The 22,482-nt window shown below is 44.7% G+C and overlaps 1 protein-coding gene across 2 annotated transcripts in view; it reads right to left on the reverse strand.

Annotated features, from left to right (window-relative positions):
* Positions 1 to 249: 249 nt before the first annotated feature.
* The window catches only part of CREG2 (cellular repressor of E1A stimulated genes 2), a 31,451-nt gene continuing 9,218 nt past the window's right edge, over positions 250 to 22,482 (reverse strand). The window contains exons 3-5 of one of the 2 annotated variants that reach the window (XM_032840389.1): positions 3,375 to 3,488; positions 587 to 738; positions 250 to 467 (exon numbers count right to left, since the gene is read on the reverse strand). In XM_032840389.1, coding sequence (XP_032696280.1) covers positions 591 to 738; positions 3,375 to 3,488 — 262 coding nt within the window. In that variant the 3' untranslated portion in view covers positions 250 to 467; positions 587 to 590. Of the gene's footprint in view, positions 739 to 3,374; positions 3,489 to 22,482 lie in introns of both variants that reach the window. The other variant, XM_032840388.1, reaches the window with a different exon arrangement.

The raw sequence follows: 22,482 nt of genomic DNA on the forward strand, positions 1-22,482 counted from the left end.
CCAAGGCTTCCTAAGTGACCAGCACATTCTAACAAATGGGATTTGATAATGCATCTGCAGTCTGGTAAGTAGCATGATGAGGACTCCAGAGACAACCCATCCTGCGTGCTCACCCCAAACGCAAGACCATGGCTGTGTGATGCAGGTTTAGCTCCTTCGTGCTCCCCGTGAGCTTCGAATCAAGACTGCTTTGGGCGGAGCAAGCAACAGAAATACTCTCACAATACAATGCAATCACATGGCACACACTTTTTTTTTTTTTTTTTTTTTTGGTCCTAAGGAATGGAACGGCAACTGTCTCCACGTGTCACTTTGACAACCAACGATGATTCCCTAGTCGGTGAGACCGGGTGGAATAAGATACAAACAGAGGTTATATATACGTGTACCTGCGTGAGCTGGGGGTTTGCAAATGACCACTCCAATCTCCAGCCTGGCACGGGGTTCCCCGGTCACCCTCTCTCATTCTGCGGGGAGGGTAACAGGGTGGCTGGGAAGCCGGCAATGGACAGACAGCTGTCAGGCGCCGGCGGGCAGTGCCACGGAGAGGGTGTTCGTTTCCCGCAAACCCCGAGGACCTTCTTACCGCATCAGGCCTTTCTTGGGGCTGCTTTGAAGTACTCCTCCTTGGAAATGTCGGCTACTCCTCCATACCATTTCTGCAGCCAGATATGTTCTACCTTCATCTTCATAAAGAACCATTCATACTGACGAGGCCACTTCCTCATCACGGGGTGTCTGCAGAAGTAAAGGAGAGGTCACGAGACAGTGGCTCCTGTTAGCGGCCGGGCCCTCCTGGGGCCCTGGTCCCGACTCCGTGGCACCGGCCAGGTCATCAGGCCTCCGGACCCCAGGCCTCTTCTGGGCTGAGGCTAGAGGCAGAAGCTAGGGAACCGGGGATGGGGTGGGGGACAGCTTCGGGAAGGTGGGAAACGGCCACCTCCACAGAGGGGCAAACCAGCCTTGTCCCAGGTGCCTTTGTTCGAATCCCAGGTGGGTGGTGGATGGGCTCTGAGGCTTCCCGGGCCATCCGCCCTCTCAAACCCTGGTCTCCTTACTTGTCATGGGGGATGACAGTGGCCGGGTCATGGGGCCGAGTGGGCAGCAGACCACATGCATACAGGGAGCGCTTGCACAGGGCAAGGGCTCAGCGAACATGGTTGCTGATAGCAGGACACATCAAGAAAGGCTTTCTGCATCTCCGTATGGAAATTCAAAAGAATCTCGAGGCCCTGAAACAGCTGTTGGTGGGAAGATTCCCACTCCTGCCGCAGGCTTAGAACTGCTGAACCAAGGGGAGGGTCAGCCGGGAAGGACAGGGCCCGTCACACTCCACCTTCTACTTCCTGACTGGCTTTCTCCCTCACGTGAAGAACACATGCGTTCTTCTTAAGGGCAGGCACTGGGCTCACTTCTTTTAAACTCATAAAAATAAAAAATTAGGTTTCTATCTCAACATATCAGAAACAAAGTCGAAGGCCCAGCGCAGACTGGGAAGGCTATTTGCAACAACGGAGATGTGATAATAGGCTGACGGCCTTTTGCAAGAGACAATCTGTTTTGAAATAACTGTAAACACCCAGAGAGGTTGAAAGTACAGTACAACGAACTCTTTCTTTTCCCCCAAACCATCTGAAATGCAGTTGCTGATCTGATGCCCCAACACTCCAAATACTTGTGCCTTTGAGAATGAAAGGATTTGTTGTTATTTTAAGCAAATGCGTTTTGTACTTGGAACTGGAATGCATTTTGGGACCTGCTAGCATGGGGCAGTTTTAAGAATTCCTAATCCAGGGGCCACCGGCTTTGCGGCTTTGCGTGCAGGCAGTGAGTGGCAGGTGGAGGGAGCTCGGGAAGACTCACAGTGGGGCCTTAGGAGAAGGGAAAGACGAGGTTGGTGGAAGCGGGAGATAAAGGGGCCCAAGAACATAGTGTTAAAAAATGTGTCAACACAGTGCCTGCCGTGATGCAGAAAGCAGGAAATGAATTTAATAAACCCCGTGGTCTACCCAAGTTTTTGGCCTCTTCTCACTGCCTACCATAACACGGAAAGAGGAATGTTTAGAAATAGAGAGGACTTGGGGCGCCTGGGTGGCTCAGTGGGTTAAGCCTCTGCCTTCGGCTCAGGTCATGATCTTAGGGTCCTGGGATCGAGCCCCGCATCAGGCACTCTGCTCAGCCGGGAGCCTGCTTCCCCCTCTCTCTCTCTCTGCCTGCCTCTCTGCCTACTTGTGAGTTCTCTTCCTCTCTGTCAAATAAATAAAATCTTAAAAAAAAAAAAAAAAGAAAGAAAGAGGACTTTATAAAGATAAATAGAGTTCAGGGGCACCTGGATAGCTGAGTCGTTAAGCATCTGCCTTCTGCTCAGGTCATGATCCCAGGGTTCTGGGATCAAGCCCTCCATCAGCATCGGGCTCCCTGCTCAGTGGGGAGCCTGCTTCCTCTCCCACTCCCCCTGCTTGTGTTCCCTCTCTCACTGTCTCTCTCTGTGTGTCATATAAATAAATAAAATCTTTAAATATATATATATATGTGTGTGTGTGTGCGTGTGTGTGTGTGTATCTCACATGCACGCACACACACACAAAACGAGTGTTCTTTTCTCAATCTATGTTCTGAAAATCCTGCATTCATGTTGATGTATCCAATCGTGATCCAATTCCAGAGTTCATTCCCATTTTCTCTATTTGTGTGTGTGAACCCCTTTTCCATGGCAGTGGGCAACCACACTTCCCCTCTCCTTTCTACGTTTACTTATTTGATGGTTCCCCTGTATGGAAAATCTTCCCTTCTCCTGGGGCTGTGGGTGGCGTTTCCAATTTACCACCTGCTGTCATGTCACTCTTCCAGGAACTTAGACAAAGCGTTAATCTGCTGGTTTTTATCACCTGCACCCCGGGGAGGATACCTGCTGCTCCTTGGCCCAACTCTGACCTTCCACTCCAGGGGGCCCCTACACAGACATCCCCCTCACTCCAGCCCACCCCCAGACCACCCCTCCTTCCTACACCCTCCTCCCCCCTTCCCAAGCTCTGCCCTCTTGCTCGTTTGACCCCTAGAGCCCTGATTCTTCAACTTCAAGATCTTTTTTATTTTTTTTAAAGATTTTATTTATTTATTTGTGAGGGAGGGAGACAGAAAGAACTAGCAGGGGGAGGAGCAGGCAGAGGGAGAAGCAGGCTTCCAAGCACTGAGGAGGGAGCTCAAAATGGGACTCAGTTCCAGGACCCTGGGATCATGACCTGAGCTGAAGGCAGATGCTTAACCAACTGAGTCACCCAGGCGTCCCTCAATTTCAAGATTCTTAAACTTCAACTTAAATTCAACTTAAACAGTGAATTTCCGGGCAAACCGACTTTCAAGCATATACAAACCTTGAAAACATGGCTTGCTTGGCAAATTCCACTTCTTCTGGAGACACGGCGATCATCTGGCCGGTGAGCGTCAGGCGGGCACATCGGGGGTCTTCCGGGTCGACGATATTTTTTCTGCACTCAAAGAACGTTTTTCACATGTTAAAAGATGATAGAACGTCAGCCTGAAATACCAAAGATTTTATTAAAAATGAAAAATAGTCACGTGGTGGGTCATATCATTCAGGTATTTAGATTGTGTGTGATTCCTTTAACATACTTTGACGCAGGCCATGTGGAAGATGTGTTTGGGTGAGTTACACTCCGGTCTGCACCCTCGGGGCAGCAAACACCCGGAGTACCCTTGTGCAGGGGCCACGTACCAGCCTGGTACTCTGTAAGACCGCGGTCGGGAGCCGCTGTCCAGAATCATGATGCTGCTTTGCACACCTCTAGGGGGTGGCACTCGCTTAAATACACTTTGAGTGGTACTCCTAAATAAGGCAGTGGTGACCAAGGTGAAGGTTTTCAGACATCACTATCAGAAGGAGGAGGCTCCTCGCTCTGCATAAGGGACGCAGGAAACAATGAGAACGTTAGTGCGACTGCACGTGTGACTGCTTGCTGGAAGTGTTCCCGTGGTGGCAGAATTCTTCTAAGACTTGCTTTCATTGAAGGAGTCACCTGGCAGTGAGGGTGTATTTTGTTTTCTGGATATGACTCTTTCTCTGGTGAAACAGAATGCTAAAAGAATATGACATGATATGGTATGACATCTAATACAATTCTCCTAATTAAAAATTCTCATTAGGGTCGCCAGATAAAATATTATATGACACATAGTTATGTGAGAAAATTATTTGTTGTTTATCTAAAGTTTAATTTTTTACATCTTTACTTATATGTATATATTTACATAAACATCCCCCTTTCAACCGTGGAGGGTTGTTAGGGTACTCAGGGTTGTGCAACCATCACCGTAACCGAATTTTAGAACATTTTCATCACCCCCCCAAACCCTAGTACCCACTAGCAGTTATTCCTCACTCCCGACCCTGCACCCCATCCCAAGAAACCGCTGGTCTTCTCTCCATCTCTAGAGATGTGCCTGTTTTGCCAGGACAGACGGAATCTGTCTTTGTGACTATCTTCTCTCACTTAGCATCGTGACTTCAAGAGTCATCCGTGCTGTAGCTTGAGTTAGTATTTCATTATTTTTATTGCCGAATATTATCGGCTTGTATGGCTAGACCCCGTTGTGTTCATCCATTCATCAGCTGACGGCCATCTGGTTTGTGGCCTGCTTTCGGGTCATTACAAATAATGTGGCCACGCGCACGTGCGCACGTTTTTGTGTGGACATGTTGTTCAGCAGTGGAACTGTGAGAAAGGGAATCGCCAAGGTTACCTTTAACTCTGTGCGGAGCGGCAGAACTGTTTTCCAAAAGCTTTTGCGCTATTTGCCTTCCCACCAGCAGTGTGCCAGGCTGGCTCCTCCGCATCTTCGCCAACACCTGTCTTGGTCTTTTTCCTTCCAGCCAGCTGAGTGAATACGAGCCGTACCTCACTGTGGTTTTTGTTTGCATTTCCCTGTTGGCTAATGATACTGGCCATCTTTTCATGTGCTTATTGGCCATGTGTATATCTTGGCAGAAATGTCTGTTCAAATCCTATGCCTGTTTTAATTTGGACTTGATGTGAAATTTTCTTTAAACTTTCATCAAGTCCTAATTACATATTTTGCTTTTGTTTCCATTTATAATTTAAAAAAAAAAAACTCCCAGCAACCTAGGGCAAAGGATATTTATCAAAATCCTACACATATGTTATGTGTCATGAAAAAAGACAAGCATGTCCATATTACTAGATATTGTGGTTTTTGTCATAAGACAAGAAATAGAAATAGGTATAAAGGTTGGGAAATAATAAAGTTATAGTTATTCACAAAGGATATGACTGTATACAAAGGAAAATGCAAGAAAATTCACACTCAGAACATTAGTATTGAAGAGAAAGATCAGCAAGATTATTTCAATAATTGAAGTCAAGGACAATGATTATAAAACAACTGCGTTGCTACTTATAAGCAAAAAACTATTTTTAAATATTAGAAAGTATATAACAAAGGGGCTTCTGGGTGGCTCAGCTGGTTGAGCGCCTGCTTTCGGCCCAGGTCATGACCCCAGGGTGCTGGGTTCGAGCCCTGTATCGTGCTCCCTGCTCAGTGGGGAGGCTGCTTCTCCCTCTCCCTCTGCTGCTCCCCTGCTTGTGCTCTCTCTGACAAATAAATAAATAAAATCCTTTTTTTAAAAAAAGTATATGAGATGGCAACAAAACCTCTAAAATACCTAGAGATAAATTTAACAAAAATTTTGTAATACCTTGGTGGAAAAAATTGTGACCTTATTGAAATGTATAAATGGTCTAAATAGAGAGTTATCCCATATGCATGAATAGGAAAGCCCAATTAAATAGCAATTTTCCCAGAATTAATCTTTATAGATGAGGCAATTTCAATTCAAATTATTTTTTTCCTTAAAATATTTTATTTATTTATTTGTCAAAGAGAGAGACAGAGAGAGAGAGAGAGCAAGCACACAAGCAGGCAGAGGGAGAAGCAGGCTCCCCGCTGAGCGGGACCCTGGGATCATGACCAGAGCCTAAGGCAGATGCTTAACAGACTGAGGCACGCAGGCGTCCTTCTACTGAAATTCTGATTTTTTAAAAAAGATTTTATTTTTAAATAATCTCTACACCAAATGTGTAGCTTGAACGCACAACCCTGTGATCCAGAATCATATGCTCCTCCTGACTGAGCTGGCCAGGCGCTCCCAGTCCTACTATTTATTAAATAGAACTAAACAAGCTGAATCTAAGCTTCACCTGGGATAACAAAGGTCTGAGAATAGTCAAAACCATGATAAAGACAAGCAATATGGTGAGGGGTTTCCTCTACCAGGTAGCAAGCCCCACTGTAGAGCCATATTAATTAAGGCAGTGGGTACCGGTGCAAGGACAGACCCAGGGAACAGACCAGAAGACCCAGAAATAGATCCATACTTTTATGTTACTTGACATATGACAAAGACTGAATTAGAAATTAGCAGGTGAGGTTCTAATTATTCAATAAATAGTGCTGAAAAAAATGGTTATCTGTATGAAAAAATCTGAAAATAGATCCCTATATCACACCTTGTACGAGTAAATTCTACATTTGAATTAATGATTTAAATGTATAAAGCAAAGCCCTAATACTTTTTAAAGAGATATTTTATTTATTTATTTGAGATAGAGTGAGAGCAAGTGAGCGAGACAGCACAGGCAGGGGGAGAGGCAGAGGAAGAGGCAGAAGCAGGCTCTCCACTGAGTAGGGAGCCTGACGCGGGGTTCGATTCCAGGACCCTGGGATCATGACCTGAACTGAAGGCAAATGCTTAACCGACTGAAGCCACCCAGGCGCCCCAGCCCTAAGACTTTAAGGACAAAATCTTTATGACTTCAGGGTTGTAAAGAATTTCTTAAGCAAGACACAAAATGCACAAACCACAAAGGTAGATGAATATGACTTATTAAAATGTAAATTCTTCCTTAATAAAAGACTTCATAGTCAGCGAGGGGTTAAGTCTGTTCACTTCCATGAGCATTTCTTATTCTATCAGTGAGCGTGGTAGGCACAATTCTGGGACGGCCTCGGCCATCTCTACCCCTAGGGCGCCACTCTGTACATTCCCTTCTCCTAGAGTGTGGGCAGGAGATGGCCCTCGCTTCTAGCCGAAAGAATATGGCAAAGGTGAAGGGATGGTAAGCCTATGCTTATAAGGTGTCACACCAGTGAGAGAGACTTAGAGACTATGGGAGAGACAGAGACTGTCTTACCCATGGGAAAGACTCTCCTGCTGGCCTTGAAGAGGTCAGCTGCTTGGAGGTGACCTTCCCTGGCTATGGAGGGGACTGTGGTGGCTTCTGGGAGCTGTGGCCTCAGTCCTACGAACAAAAGAAACTGAACTGTTCCACAAGGAACAACTCACAGGGAACCAGAGCTCCATAATGGGACGCAGCCCCACTGACATCTTGCTTGTACCCTGAGCAGAGGACCCAGTTAAGCCATGTCCAGAATGGTGACCCCCACAAACTGAGCTAACAGCTCCCTGCTATCCCAAGTCCCTGCACTAGGGTTAATTTGTTGCATAGCACATGGAATTAATACAGTGCGTTTGTTCAAACTGTAATATATTTTTTAAAGATTTTTATTTATTTGATAGCAAGAGAGGGAACACAAGCAGGGGGAGTGGGAGAGGGAGAAGCAGGCTTCCCGTTGAGCAAGGAGCCCAATGCGGGGCTCGATCCCAGGATCGATCATGACCTGAGCCGTAGGCAGATGCTTAACAACCGAGCCACCCAGGCACCACCAAACTGTGATTTTTAACCAATACTTTTGGTTACACTGTTACTGATTTCCAACTCTACATTTTGGTCAGAAAGTTATCCATATGGTGTCTATTGTTTGATATTTGTTAAAATCAGCCTTAAAGCCTCATGGTCAGTTGCTGCGTGCCTGAACAGAATGGACATTCTCAAACTGGTGCAAGTTTCCACAAGTTACCATTACAGCAAGCATCTCGAGTGTCTTCAAATCTCTTATATCTTTGCAGGTTTTGTTGTTGTTTTCTTGCTCTATCGGTTACTAAAAGATGCGCTAAATATTTTAGAGGCCAAATTTCTGCATCTCTGTCCTTCCCTCTCTCTCTCTCTCTCACACACACACTCTCTCTCTCTCTTCCTCCTTAAGTAGTTATGCCATAATTTTTATTTTTACTCATATAAATACTGTGTTTACAATGAACACAGTGTTTACATAAGCCACTATGAATAAACTTTTTATACAACCTTTTGTTTTCATTTGGAATTAGTAATAACTTCCCCTTTTTCTTTTTTGCTTAATTTTCTACAAGCCTCCCATTTACTAATTCCCCAACTTTTCCTTTTAGCACAACCAACACCAGATATATTTAATCGTATTCAAAAGAACTGAAACATAAGTTCATACAAAACCTTGTACATTGATGTTGCTAGAGCTTTATCTATAACAGCCCCAAAGTAGAATTAAACTAAATGGCATCAAAATAGACAGAATATGGGCTAGCCATTCAACAGGTTATTATTCGGCTATAAAAAGGAAAGAAGAACTAGGGAGCCTGGCTGGCTCACTCAATACAGGATGCAACTCTTGATCTCGGGTTGTAAGTTCAAGTCCCGTGTTGGGTGTAGACATCACTTAAAAAAATTTCTTCATAAAATCTGTGCCCTCTCTTACTTCTTAAAAAAAAAAAAGAATGAAGCACTGATAGCATGAATAAACTCTGAAGATACTTCAAGGTGTATGTGTGTGTATACATATATGTATACATACAGTGTATATGTATATACATATGCAGAATATGCAAATTAATAGAGACAGAAGATTAGTGACTGGAAGGGCTGGAAGAGGAGGAAATGCAGAAAGAACGTTAACATGCATGGGGTTTATTTTGGGGGAAATAATGTTCTGAAATAAGATAGCGGTGATAGATGCACAACCCTGTGAATATCCTAAAAGCGAACTTCACACTTTAAAAGGTGAATTTTATGGTATGTGAACTGTATCTCAATTAGGAAAAAGACAGTATTCCGCTGAGTTCCTTTTTTCCTTCTTGAGAACCGTCATCCTCGGGCTCCCACCTGTACATTTGTTTTTAAGCTTGTTGCATGACAGTCTTCTGGAGAACTCCCTTTTTCAAGGAGGAATTTCCCATTCCTGTGTTGGATCACTTCTTCTTCTCATTTTCGTATAATGATTCTGCTCAAAATATGTAAGTTTTCTGAGAAGTACATTGGAAGTAAAATTATTTGAGGTTTTGTGTGTTTGAAATAGTGATCACATTTGCTCTCATTCTTTTTTTTTAAGATTTTATTTTTATTTTATTATTTCTTTTAAAGATTTTATTTATTTATTCGACAGAGAGAGATCACAAGTAGGCAGAGAGGCAGGCAGAGAGAGAGAGGAGGAAGCAGGCTCCCCACCAAGAAGAGAGCCCAATGTGAGGCTTGATCCCAGAACCCTGGGATCATGACCTAAGCCGAAGGCAGAGGCTTTGACCCTCTGAGCCACCCAGGCACCCCTAAGATTTTATTTTTTAAAGTAATCTCTACTCCCAGTGTGGGGCTCGAACCTACAACCCCAAGATCAAATGTCACATGCTCCACTGACTGAGCCAGCAAGGTGCCCCCAGTTTACTCTCATTCTTGATTGGTAGTTTGGCTGGGTAGTAAATGCTATGTTTGCAATAATTTCCCCCAAATAATGTTGAAGGCATTGCTCCATCCAGTGTTGCTATTAAAGAGCCCAATGTGACCCTGTTCCTTGCTCTTTTGTGTGTGACCTTGCCCTTGTCCCTGTGAAAGCTTTCCTAAACTAACCTTTACCTATGAGTCCCTGGAAATTTCATGACAAGATACCTTGATACAGGCTTTTAAAAAAAAAACCCATTGTTCTGGGTACTTGAGGGATAGTTCTAAACCTGGAGACTCAAGTCTTTTGGTTCTGGGGAATTTTCCTTCAATTATGTCTGATAATTTTTTCTTTTATTTTCTCAATTCACCTTTTCTGGAATTCTTTTATTTTGACTACTGGACCTTTTCAATTAGTCCTTTAATTTTCTTATTGTTCATCTCATATGTTTCATCTATTTCTTTTTATTCTACTTTGGGAGATTACCTCAAATCTACCTTTTATTTATTTATTTATATTTTTATTTTTAAAAGATTTTATTTATTTATTTGACAGAGAGATAGCACAAGAAGGCAGAACGGCAGGCAGAAGGAGAGGGAGAAGCAGGCTCCCTGCTGAGCAAGAAGCCCAATGTGGGACTCCATCCCAGGACTCTGGGATCATGACCTGATCCGAAGGCAGCTGCTTAACCGACTGAGCCACCCAGGCGCCCCATCAAATCTACCTTTTAATGCTTCAGTTGAGTTTTTTATTTCTGCTATCATATTTTTCATCTTTAAAAGCTTTTTTGTCCTGTTTTTATTTTAAAGCCCATTCTTCTGCAATATATTGTCTTCTGTCCTGAATAATTGTTTCCTTCTCTTTGTATTGTTTTAATTTCCCCTAGTTCTTTCTATCTGTTCATTTTGCATGGTAGAGATTTTCCTCAAATAGAGATTTTCCTCAAATGCTTTCCTTGGCTGTTTATTCATTTTTAAAATGTGCCATCCCCAAGCCACTTAGAAATTCTGACAGTATGGGTATGGCTTTCAGACTAGCGGACTTCACTCTAAGGTGGTCAGCTTTGATGGTTTTGTTGAGGGACCCTTAACTATTCGGTATCTGTTTTTGTTTTATTTTTTTTCTCTTGGGCTGTTCAGTATCCCTGGGGAAATCTTCAAAGGATTCTCAGACAAAGCCTTGGTAAAGATGAGTTCCATCCATAATTCACAGGAAAAAGCAAGAGCCAGTAGAAACAGAATCATTAGAAATAGATACCCAAGATACACTTCATTGATTATAAGGATATCTAAAATGAATAAGATCTCCCAATCTTTAATCGAAAGATTAAAGTGTAGCTCTTTGGAGGTCTGGTTTTATATATGGACCTTATTTCCAACTCTTCATCTGACCCAGTCCAAACTATTGTTTCTTCTTTCCATTTGTATTAAAACCTTAGCCTGAAAAAATACACACACAAAAAAACAGACCAACCAATCAGAAAATGCCTTCACCTCCAGGTGCCTGGGTGGCTCCGTAGGTTAAGCTTCTGCCTTTAGCTCGGTCTTGGGAGCGAGTCCTGCACTGGGACCTTTGCTCAATGGGGAATCTGCTTCTCCCTGTCCCACTGCTCATGCTCTTTTTCTCTCTCACTCTGTCTCTCAAATAAAAACGAACGAAAAAACAGACAAACAAACAAAAAATCAAACCACCGAAGTCTCTATTTTTCCCAGACTGGTAAACCCCACTAGAGTTCTGGTTCTGGTTTTTGGTTTCATCTTCATTTTTGACCCCTAGCGATTTCCTTTTGTTTCTTATGAGAATGCATTTAAAAGAACGTTTTTCTTCCTACAATTTTTGAGATTGATAAAGTCCGTAGTTGTATTTTAAAACTTTAAGCCAAAAATTTTTCTTTTTTTAAGATAAAAACATAATTAGTTTCCATGTAGAAGATTTAGAGACTATAAAAATATGTTAGAAAATAACATAAGTGTGTTTTAAAATAAACTTGGAATTCTATCCTACAGAGAGCTTTTATCTTATTTTTTTCCACCTAAAAATTAAATTGTAAACATTTTATTTGGAGAAGCACATGCTGTGAGATCTATTTACTCACGTAATTCTCAACCATTTTTCTACCGTTCCTGTCCACTGAGCATACAGAAGGGGCTGGAAGACTACAGCTCTGATGTTGAGTGATGTCACGCTGTACTGTGGGGCTGTGTGGAGGAGCCAGGTCACAGGAAATGCCCAGTGTCCGCTCCCAGTAACCTTGTGAGCTGAAGCCCCACGGACGGAGCCTGTTTCTTCTCTGGAAAGTGAGGACATTAATTTCTTGCCTGTCTTCTTCACAGAGTTCAAAGATCTGTAAAAGCACGATGAGCATCATAAGGAAGTAATGAATGCTGTTCTCACACAAACCTGAGACTACGGTAAGTTAATGTGAGCAAGTTAAAGATAGAGAAGCTCTTCTTTTTGAGGTGAATGATTTCCCTTCCCCTGCCTGGAAAGATTTTTCTGGCACTGCATCTCATTATCGAGTGAGAAAACTTAATGATGGATTGTTCTCCAACACATCAAAGGAGAGAAGGAAGCAGGTGACAGGTTGCATTTCCCTTTTGCTTGCGGCCAGGTACAGCCAGGAGAAAGGAGGATAAAGTGCTCTTCCCTTGTCTGTCCTGCACAGTCTGTGTGGCTGAGTATTCTGATAAATGGTAAATGCAGAATGACGTGAAAGGCATATAGTGAGGTGGCTAAGAGCATGGGCTCCTGACATGCCTGACTAGCTCAGCTGGAGGAGTGTGTGACTCCTGATCTCAGGGTTGTGGGTTCAAGCCCCACGTGGGGCATGGAGATTATTTAAATAAAATCTTAAGGGAAAAAAAAAAGGATGGGCTCCCAATCAGCCTCCTAAACTTGAATCCTGTCTGTGACTCAAACTCTTTATGCCTCAGTTTCCTCACCTGTAAGAAACAGACATGAAGAGTTCCTGCCTCATAGTGGTGTTGTGAGATATCAGTGTGGGGAGACAGGGAGACTTCTTGTTCAGTGACGAGGAGGGTTAACAGTGGGGATAACCACTACTCAGCCTTCAATTAACTGGTGAACCTGAAAGAAGATACTTGACATCTCCCTACAGGAAGTACCCATTCTATTCTACTTGTCTCTGCCATAAGCTGTAAAGAGCTGCCACAGCTCAGGGAGGTCTAGGGTGAAGCGCCAGACTGCGTAAATCTGTCAGATTCGGGAGTTTTCTTGCCCACGTTCTCCATGTTGGCTGGTGAATGTTAAAGGTGAGGCTTCGCTATTCCCTCCGCTTTAATCTTTTTTTTTTTTTCTTCTCGAGAGAAAGAGAGAGACAGAGAGAGCGCAAGCAGGGGGAGAGGCAGACGGAGAGGGAGAAGAAGGCACCCTGCTGAGCAGGGAGCCCGACTCGGGGCTCGATCCCAGGACCTGAAGATCATGACCTGAGCCAAAGGCAGACGTTTAACCTTCTGAGCCACCCAGGCGCCCCCAAGCTTTAATCTTTCATTTCTCACTTGGTTTAGACCAAGCAAACGATGGCCTGTACCCTATTTCTGTTTGGTGTGACAGAGAAGAATGGATTTTACATTGTCTGAGGATAGAGAAAATCCAAAAGAAGAGTAATATTTTATGACCCGTGAAATTGATATGAAATTTGGATTTCAGTCTACTTGAAAAAAAGTTGTATTGACGCACAGTCACATTCATTTGCCTGGGGCTGCTTTCACGCTACGACGGCAGAGTTGAGGAGTCATGACAGAAGCTGTACGGCCCACCACACCTCCAAAATTTGCCATCCTCCCCCTACAGAAACCATTTTCTGACCCCTGGGTTGGACTGTGGGGCTGTTTGGGGCACCTGGGTGGCTCAGTGGGTTAAGCCTCTGCCTTTGGCTCTCCTCATGATCTCAGGGTCCTGGGATCGAGCCCCACATCAGGCTCTCTGCTCAGCAGGGAGCCTGCTTCCCCCTCTCTCTGCCTGCCTCTCTGCCTACTTGTGATCTCTTTCTCTGTCAAATAAATAAATAAAATCTTTAAATCATTGGTTCTCCTGGAACCCCTGGAATCCCTCTGTGAGGATTAAAGGCATGAATGCACGTAAGGTAATGAGAGGAGTGTCTGGCCGGTCGTAAGCCCTCAGAGAGTGATGTTGTTGTTGCTGCTGCTGCTGCTCAACTCTCTTGGGGGCTGAAAGGGTGGAGTCGCTGGAGAGTTCCAGAATTGTACAGCCTAGGCTGGTGGTGGTATCGATCATGAAGTAGCAAGAAGATTGCCATGGACCGAACTGTGTGGCCTTCAAAGTCCAGTAGTGAGGCACGAACTCCCAGTGGGACTGCATCTGAAAACAGGGTCTTCAGAGAGGTAATTCAGGTTCATGGATGACTTAAGGTTCATGAGGTCATGAGGGTGGTGTCCTCATTCAATGGGACTGCAGATCTTATAATAAGAGAGAAGGGAGGGACATGTAGAGGGAAGCCCATGTGAGGACCAAGCAAGCAGGAGGTCATCTTCAAACCCAGGGGAGATGCCTCAGGAGAAACCAACCCTGCTGACACCCTTATCTTGGACTTCCAGCCTCCCGACCTGTGAAAAAATAAATTTCTATTGTTTCGGCCTCCCAGTCTGTGGTATTTTGTGATGGCAGCCTAAATGAGTCCAAAGATGGGAGGGACTGAACGGTGACTCTGAAGTGGTGACTAACACAATGAAGTCCCTCGGCATCATGGTCAAACTTGTCCCCACTAGAAGAACCTTGACGGTTTCTAGCTGGGCTGCGCATTTCAGTTCAAGTCTACCCACCTAGTTACCAATCTGTCTGTTTCGCTTTATAATTTGATGACAGCTTGAGAAAATGCTAGCATTTCTTTTTCCTCTTTGAAATCCGGTATCATTATTTGATATTCATGTATCTTCATGGGGATGTTTTGTCTGCTTGAGGCCCTGGACCACACAGGGTCAATTTGACTTGGTGGGGTCCAGAGACTGGGTCACTGAAATCAGTCTTACAGACACTGTATCATAAAATGGAAGCCTTGAAGCACGATTCACTAAAACTCATGCTCACCCATTAAACTGCATTCAAATCTTGAGAAAGGTACATCTGTTAAGCAAAGCGTATGTTTTGCTGACATTTAAGGAACTTGTTTTCACCTGCCTGGAAGCTTTTCTGTATTACACAGCCTGCTGAGTTATAACAAGAGAGTGGACGTGCCCACAGCTTTAGGTCAGTTGCTTCATGTGAGAACACTGTGTACTGTTCAAAAGTATTATAGTCTGCTGTGTTCAGGACACCGCAAAAATGTAGTTGCTGAATTGTGAATTTTTCTTGTGGGTTAAGATGAAAGAATGACGGGAAGAAATCCACATAATAACTACAAAAAACAAATCGACATAGAATTTTGTAAAAATACCTGAGACAGGAGAAAATAAGCAAGAACAGTAAACAGGAACCAAATTTACATCTACTGGAGGAGACTGTCAGCAGTTGTACCTAATTCTTTGTTCACTATTACAGCTAATTTCTTCACAAAGTTGCTCTTTGACAAAAGCAATGAATTAGTATTCATAAGTAAGTCATCACCAAATTTAAATAGGGGCCATCACATTAAAATAGGGAGCGTTTTGCTTCTCTCCTGGTGGTGATTACCCAGAATAGAAAGGAGATTATGTAATGATGTATAATATGTTGGGTAACTGAATGTAATTAAAAGGAAAAAAAAGGAGATTATGTATTTAAATAGGTACACAGAAAACTTTCCCTTTACCCAGCTAGACTCAGTATAAGTTCCTTCCCACCTGTGGTAGGCAGGATAATGCCCCCCACCAAAGATGTCTGCATCCTAACATGTGACCGTGTCAACTTACATGGCAAAGGGAAACTGAGGCAGCTAATCAGCTGGCATAGGATAGGGAGACTGTCCTGGATTACGCAGAGGGGCCCAATGCAGTCACAGGGGGAGTCAAAACACAGCGTCAGAGAGATGTAGCCATGAGAAAGACAACCAGCCATGGTTGGCTTTGAAGGTGGAAGGGGTCACAAGTCAAGGAATGCAGGCAGTTTCCAGAAGCTGGAAAAGGCAAGAAAATGGCTTTTCCCCTAGAGCCTCCAGGAAGGCACACAGTCTCGCCTACACCCTGAGTTTAGCCTACTATAAGACCTGTTCGGGACTTCTGCGCTGCGTAACTGTAATGTAATAGATTTGTGTTGTTTGAAGCTTTGAGGTTGTGGTACTGTTTCAGCAGCAAGAGGAAACTCATTTAGCATCTGAAAAAGGAGGGATGGCAGCCCCAGCCTTGGTCACATGAGCACAACACACTGAGGTTACCGGGGGACCTTTTCGTTTTTGAGAGCCTCCTTTGGTGAACAGGGGCTAGAGACTGCACTCTCCTTCCTCTGGACACTGTACTTTGCATACTGTTTAGGCGTCCACCTCTCCCTGACACAGTGTCAGGGAACCCTATCCCATCTAGTCCCCCCCAGATCCCGGGGGCTGGGATCGCCTACACCAGCCCGCTCTATCCCCAGGCTTGAGCGATGGATTCAGGGATTGGCACAAGAAGTCTGGTCAGCAAAGCTCAAGGAGCTACTTGCTGGAGATTCTGGGATGGCAACCCCCTTACTCTTCTTGGAGTCTACCTGGAAGAGGGGCTCACCTTCACTGGACAGAAAGAGGTAGCGGCCTTGAAGTTGCCAGCACCACATCTGGATCACAAGTGGGGCCGCCCTTAAGATGTAGCAGAGGAGAAGGCAGAGAGGAGAAATGAGAAAATTTCATTTTGGCTGACGCGGCAGAGGCCCTAAGAAAAACCTACCTCTGGACTTTTCAAATATGTCAACTAATGAATTTATTTCCCTAAGCTCCTCTGAGCTTTTTTTTTTTTTTTCTATTTCTTGTCATCTGAGAGGTTCCTCACTGACAGAAGGGTTTGCGGTTTCTGGAACTCTCCCTGTTATGAGAACGGATCTTGGCGTTGAAGCATGACCACCTGAAGCTGTGTGGTATAAATAGTGATCCACAAACTGTTCTTGATACCGGCAGTAAAATCTTGATGGAACTGTGTAAAGTAAGGATCATTCCCACATGCATCCGTTTCTGCTAATACTGTATTGTGCAAAGCAAAGATGGCCCATGTTTAAAAAATATTCACAAATTTGTGCATTTCTCTGAGATAAGACTCCCTCCACACACTATCCATTTGGAAGCAATTCTCCATGGGTCTCTCATGTTTCCGACCTCTTGTGAGCAGAAGACTAGCTTCCTTTGTTCAGGACCATCTTTTCCAGATGATGTTTATAGAGCAGACTGCCTTGGAACATACAGTGTTTCCCTCTGGGACAAAGGGCAGGCTTATTTACCCACCCATGGTCTTCCTCGGGGATGGTGGTCGGGGCAGGCAGGCTTGCTCTCTGTTACATAAGACTCTGTTTCCCTAGGCTGAGGGTTCCTCTCCTGTTATGCAACTCATTGTGTGTACAGATGGCCAGCTCCCATGGGAACTGGGGCCCATGGGAACCCTGGCCATAACACACCGCTGCTCTGGTCACTGCAATTGCAGTGAGAAACACAGTCCCTTGTCTCTGACCCATGAGTTTTGTGTCTTCCGCCAGGATCTGCAAACCATGGCAGGCTCACTTGTTGGTTAGAAGGAGCGCGGGCAACTTGCTTGCAAACAGGGTCAGACCTTAAGACCTATCACAGTCCTCAACACCACGTAAAACTGTTAAGTTTCTTTGCTTTTGCTTGGAATTGAATCAAATCAGTGAGGTAAAAATAATAGATCATGCTGATCCCAGGTTCTGATTTGCATATGTATATATACCTTTGAGTAACAAAAATTGGGGAAGGAGTTATATTTTAAAGTGCGATCTGCCCATTAAACAAAAATATTTTGTTATAGGGATTATAGAGTGAAATAAGGGGAAAATGACTTTCCTAGTTCGATATCTGGGATCCAGTGGTGGCCTCTTCTTTCTGGATTAGTCTAGGACACTCCTGGTCCATCCCCAGACTGGGGATGTGTGCAGCTCTGGCAGGAAAGGAACTGCCTCTTCTCCTGAAGCTCCCCTACGTCTGTCCGTTTACTTCTTGTTACTGGTTATCACTTTGCACAGTGCCCCAGTCTGATACCCCATCTGCTATTTCCTGACCTTCGACTCTAGCTTACCTGCATTCCTTGGCTCCTGATAGAGCAAGAAAATAAAATCACTGCTAAAGAAACAATAACCAACTGAGGCTGGCCAGGAATTCCTGTGTCTCTGTGTGACGGGGATAGAGAATGCCATGGGTGGACGGGGGATGAAGGGGAGCCAGCACATCTCAGGAAGGGCTGCTCTTCTGTTTACAAGAGCACATGAATGAGTCTAGGTGATCAGGACAAGGCAAGGCCCCCTCCCCAGTGCACCCAGGCTGGTGCACGGGAAGAAAGACAGGTAAGTGCGTACAACCCTGTAAAAGGTGTCCTCCCTGGTGTCATTGCATTTTGGATCCTGGTACCAGCAGAAGACACAGAAGAGTTTGGTTTTGTTTGCAGAGGTTGCTGAAACTCAGAGAAGAAAAGAAAGCCCCAGGCAAGAGACATGGTGTTTGGAAGGGAGAGTGCCGGGAGCTGGAGGCTGGAGGTAAGGAGCAGAGGCGTTCTCCGTGCCCACAATGAGGGGCATCCAGTGACCGGAGTGGGGACACCATGGGGTCTTCTGAGAGGGGGCAGCTCCTCATCTGCAGTGCTGGGCTCTGACTGGATGCTGCCCTGAAACCACCCAAACCACCAGGATTCCATCCAAGCCCCCTCCGCCATTCTGCCCACACCGCTGGGAGCCCGTCCTGGGCAAGCGGGGCTTGCTGCTCAGCTCCTGTGATCGTGCTTCTTGGACCCACCATGGCTCCTGTGTCAGAGGGAGCACAGCCACTCCCTGAGGAGGTGCCACAAATCCCACAGGAGTCCTCAGAGCGTGCTTTGCTTTGGTCCTTATTCTGTGTTAAAATGGTCTAGCTGTTGGGGCTCGCGCCTAAGAGGTAACCTGTCTGGCATCACTCGTTCAGGGGTCCTTCCCCAAATCCTACTACCCATCTTGCCCGGAGTCGTGCAGCAAACAATGAATCCAGCAAGAGAAGCTGCGTGCCTCTCTGCCACTTCACTCACTTGAGAGGGGAGAAGGAAAGAAGGCAGCCCCAGAGGAGCTGAACCCAGAGGCTGTGCGTGCTCAGTGGGGAGCAGAGCTGTCCCTCTGCAGAGACCGTGTGTGGGGAGGGGATGAGCAACCCTGCACCCTCCACATCTGCCCTCCAGCTCTCAGCCCTCAGCTCCTAATCCGGTCAGACGGAAGGTGGCAGCCTAGGGCCACTGCTAAGCACCCGGGAGCCTGGTCCCACCTAATAAGGAAAGCTGTGCCACTTCTAGAATCACATCTGTCTGCAGCTGGCTGCAGCTGCGTCAACTTCAGCGCGGCCGGCTCGCAGGCACCTCCAGGGGGACGGGCGGGGAAGGCAGTGGAGAGCGAACTAGGATCAGCAAGCGGAGAGCCTGCAGACGCCCCGCTGTCCAGAGCAGGGACTGGGCGATGTCGGGGGCTGAGACTGCTCTCCTCGAGAGGCAGACAGAAACGAAGCACATCCTGGGTAATGAACTAACTCGTAGTTACTGGGACTAGAAAATGTGAACACATCTTTAACCCGGGAAGGAAGAGGCAAAAAAAGGAAGGGACTTTCAAGAGCTTCGTGTCTTTGTTGTTTTTGTTTTGTAGATTTATTTATTTATTTACTCTAGAGAAAGAGAGGAAGAGACAGTGTGTGAGTGGGGCAGGGAGGGAGCAGGGGGAGAGGGAGAGGGGATCTCAAGCAGACTCCTCCCTGAGCGCAGAGCCCAACCTGGGGCTCCATCTTAGGACTCTGGGACCATGACCTTAGAACTGAGCAGAAATCAAGAGTCCAACCTTAAAGGACTGAGCCACTTAGGCTCCTCAGTTTCTTAGTTTTGAAGGACAGATCAGGTTGGGTCGGATGAGGCGGAAATGGTGGACAGACAGACGCGAAGGAGAGACTGAGCTAGTGGAAATCACAGCTCCTGTGTGGATTTCTACTCTTCCCCCCTGCTGTGGAGCAGTGTGGTTTTAACAGTTAGAGGCCCTTTACACACGTGGTCATTGCCTGGGGAGTGCTTGGTAAATACTGTCTGAAAGAAAATTTGCCTAGTTTCATCACAATATTTGCCATGTTCCTTTGCATACAATACACTTAATTCAATTAATGTTTAATTGAATTTCTTGTATCTTCCCACCACATCTCTACATTATTAGAATAACAGCTTTCCCTCACAAATTCCTTTGTAATCCTATTAGTTAAAGTCTTTTTTTCTTAGACATTTCTTACCATTCTACATAGATAATTTAGGTACACTTCTGTATTGTCTCAAGAGAGTGACTTCAACTATGTCCTTCTCTGATGGGGGGAACCCACCTCACAGAAGTGAAAGGATGCTAAGCAAGACTATATAGAATGAATGAATGAATGATTTTTAAAAAGATTTTATTTATTTATAAATATTTATTTATTTATTTGACAGAGAGAGGGAGAGAGAGAGAGCACAAGCAGGGGGAGCGACAGGCAGAGGGAGAAGCAGGCTCCCCGATGAGCAAGGAGCCCAATGCGGGGCTCTATCCCAGGACCCAGCGATCACAATTGGAGCCAAAGGCAGACGTTGAAACAACTGAGCCAATTAGGTGCCCTAGAATTTAAATGTCTACATTGAATCCTGAGTTTTTCTCCTTCTTCCAATGACGAAAGAAGAGAAAATTAGACAAAAATGCATTAAGAAAATATTTGCAAATTATACATCCAACAAGGATCATATCCAGAATATAGAAAGAACTCTGGCAACTGAATAATAAGAAGACAAATGGCCCAATTAAAAGCAGGTAAAGGTATGAAATAGTTCTCCAAAGAAGATACACAGATAGCTAACAAGAACATGAGAAGAGGGCACCTGGGTGGCTCAGTTGGCTAAGCGACTGCCTTCAGCTCAGGTCATGATCCCAGAGTCCTGGAATCGGGTCCCACATCAGGCTCCCTGCTCCATGGGGAGTCTGCTTCTCCCTCTGATCTTCTCCCATCTCATGCTCTCTCTCACTGTCTCTCTCTCAAATAAATAAATAAAATTAAAAAAAAAAAAAGAACATGAGAAGACACTTAACATTAGTAGTCGTTAGGGAAGTGCCTATCAAAACCACAATGAGATACCACTTCAAACCCACGAGGATGGCCATCATAAACAAGCAGACAATAACAAGTGTTGGTGAGGATGTAGAGAAACTGGAAACCTCATACATTGCTGATGGGAAGATAAAATGGCACAACCAGTGAAGAAAACATTCGGTTCCTCAAAAAGTTAAACATATACTTACCTTATAACCCAGCAGTTCTGGTCCACTCTTAGGAGGATACCAAAGAGAATTGGGGGAAAAAAAAGTACAAAAACTTCCAAATATTCATAGTAGCATAATTCATAACAGCCAAAACATGGAAGCAAATGTCCATCAACTGATGAATACATCAATAAAAACAGATAAATAGAATGCAGCATATTCAGACAATAAAATGGTATTTGGCCATAAGAAGGAATGAAATACTGATACATGCTAAAACATAATGAACTCTGAAAGCTGATAAGGGCAAAACTCTCTAAAGATCTACAAGGGAGGGGTGCCTGGGTGGATCAGTGGGTTAAAGCCTCTGCCTTTGGCTCAGGTCATGATCCCAGGGTCCTGGGATTGAGCCCCACACTGGGCTCTCTGCTTGGCCAGAAGCCTGCTTCCCTTCCTCTCTCTCTGCCTGCCTCTCTGCCTCTCTGTCAAATAAATAAATAAAATATTAAAAAAAAAATAAAGATCTACAAGGGAAACCATTCTAGATTTCTTTCTAAGTCAGCATGACTGTTCATAAACTTTGTTCCAACCCAAAGCCTGATTTAGGGCCCTCCACACATACATTGTACACCTGCTTTGTGAAGGAGTAGCCCAAAGGAAACCATCTTGTCCTTGAGATAGTGATCAATGTTCCTGCTCCCTGAATTCCTTAATGATAAAACTCTTGATTCCTGCCTATATGCGAATCCATAATCTTGTGAGCTTCTAACAGGATGTAAAAAGTATATAACCTTGTAAAAATGATTCATTCTCTGGAGTACTTTCTTCCCTATGAAGAGCACGTTTCCCTGGCAGCTATCCTAACTTGGGCTCGATTAAACGCTCTTTCTTGCTGTTAGAGATTCTAAAAGATTTGTTCATTTTGCATTGACAAAGCATTGTGCTAAGTGAGAGAAATCAGTCATAAAAAGCATACATTATATAATTCCACTTATAGGAAATGTCCAGAATAGACACATTCAATAGATACACAAAATAGATTAGCACTTTCCAGAGGCTAAGGGCCTCGTAAGAAAACCCTTACATCTATCTTAACAACCCTAAAAGCTTTCTGGAAAGTGTATGTTTATGGGAGTTACATCCTTATCATGAATTCAAATCGTTTCAGCTCAAGGTAGAATCACATCTAACAGGTGACTGATGGGGAAAGGTAGGCAGAGATGTGGGAAAGAGGAGGTATAAAGATAGAGGAACCAGAATCATCGGTGGACCTGTGAAATGAGTGCCCTGGGAACCACGAGGACAGAACTTCATGGAGCTGAAAGGAAATTATGGAGAAAGAGGTGGCCACGGGTTCCTGGGAACGCTGACCCAGGAAATGAGTAGAAGACAGGAGAGAATACCCAAACATCTGCTTGGGAAGCCTTCTCCCCGCACAGCTGCCTTCTCTCCTAGACAGCTCTTCTGAAAGCAACTCAGGTTAATGTGAGCTGCAGGACT

This window comes from Lontra canadensis, unplaced genomic scaffold (genome assembly GCF_010015895.1).
Source record: "Lontra canadensis isolate GAN:19392208 unplaced genomic scaffold, GSC_riverotter_1.0 scaffold112, whole genome shotgun sequence".
NCBI lineage: Eukaryota > Metazoa > Chordata > Mammalia > Carnivora > Mustelidae > Lontra > Lontra canadensis.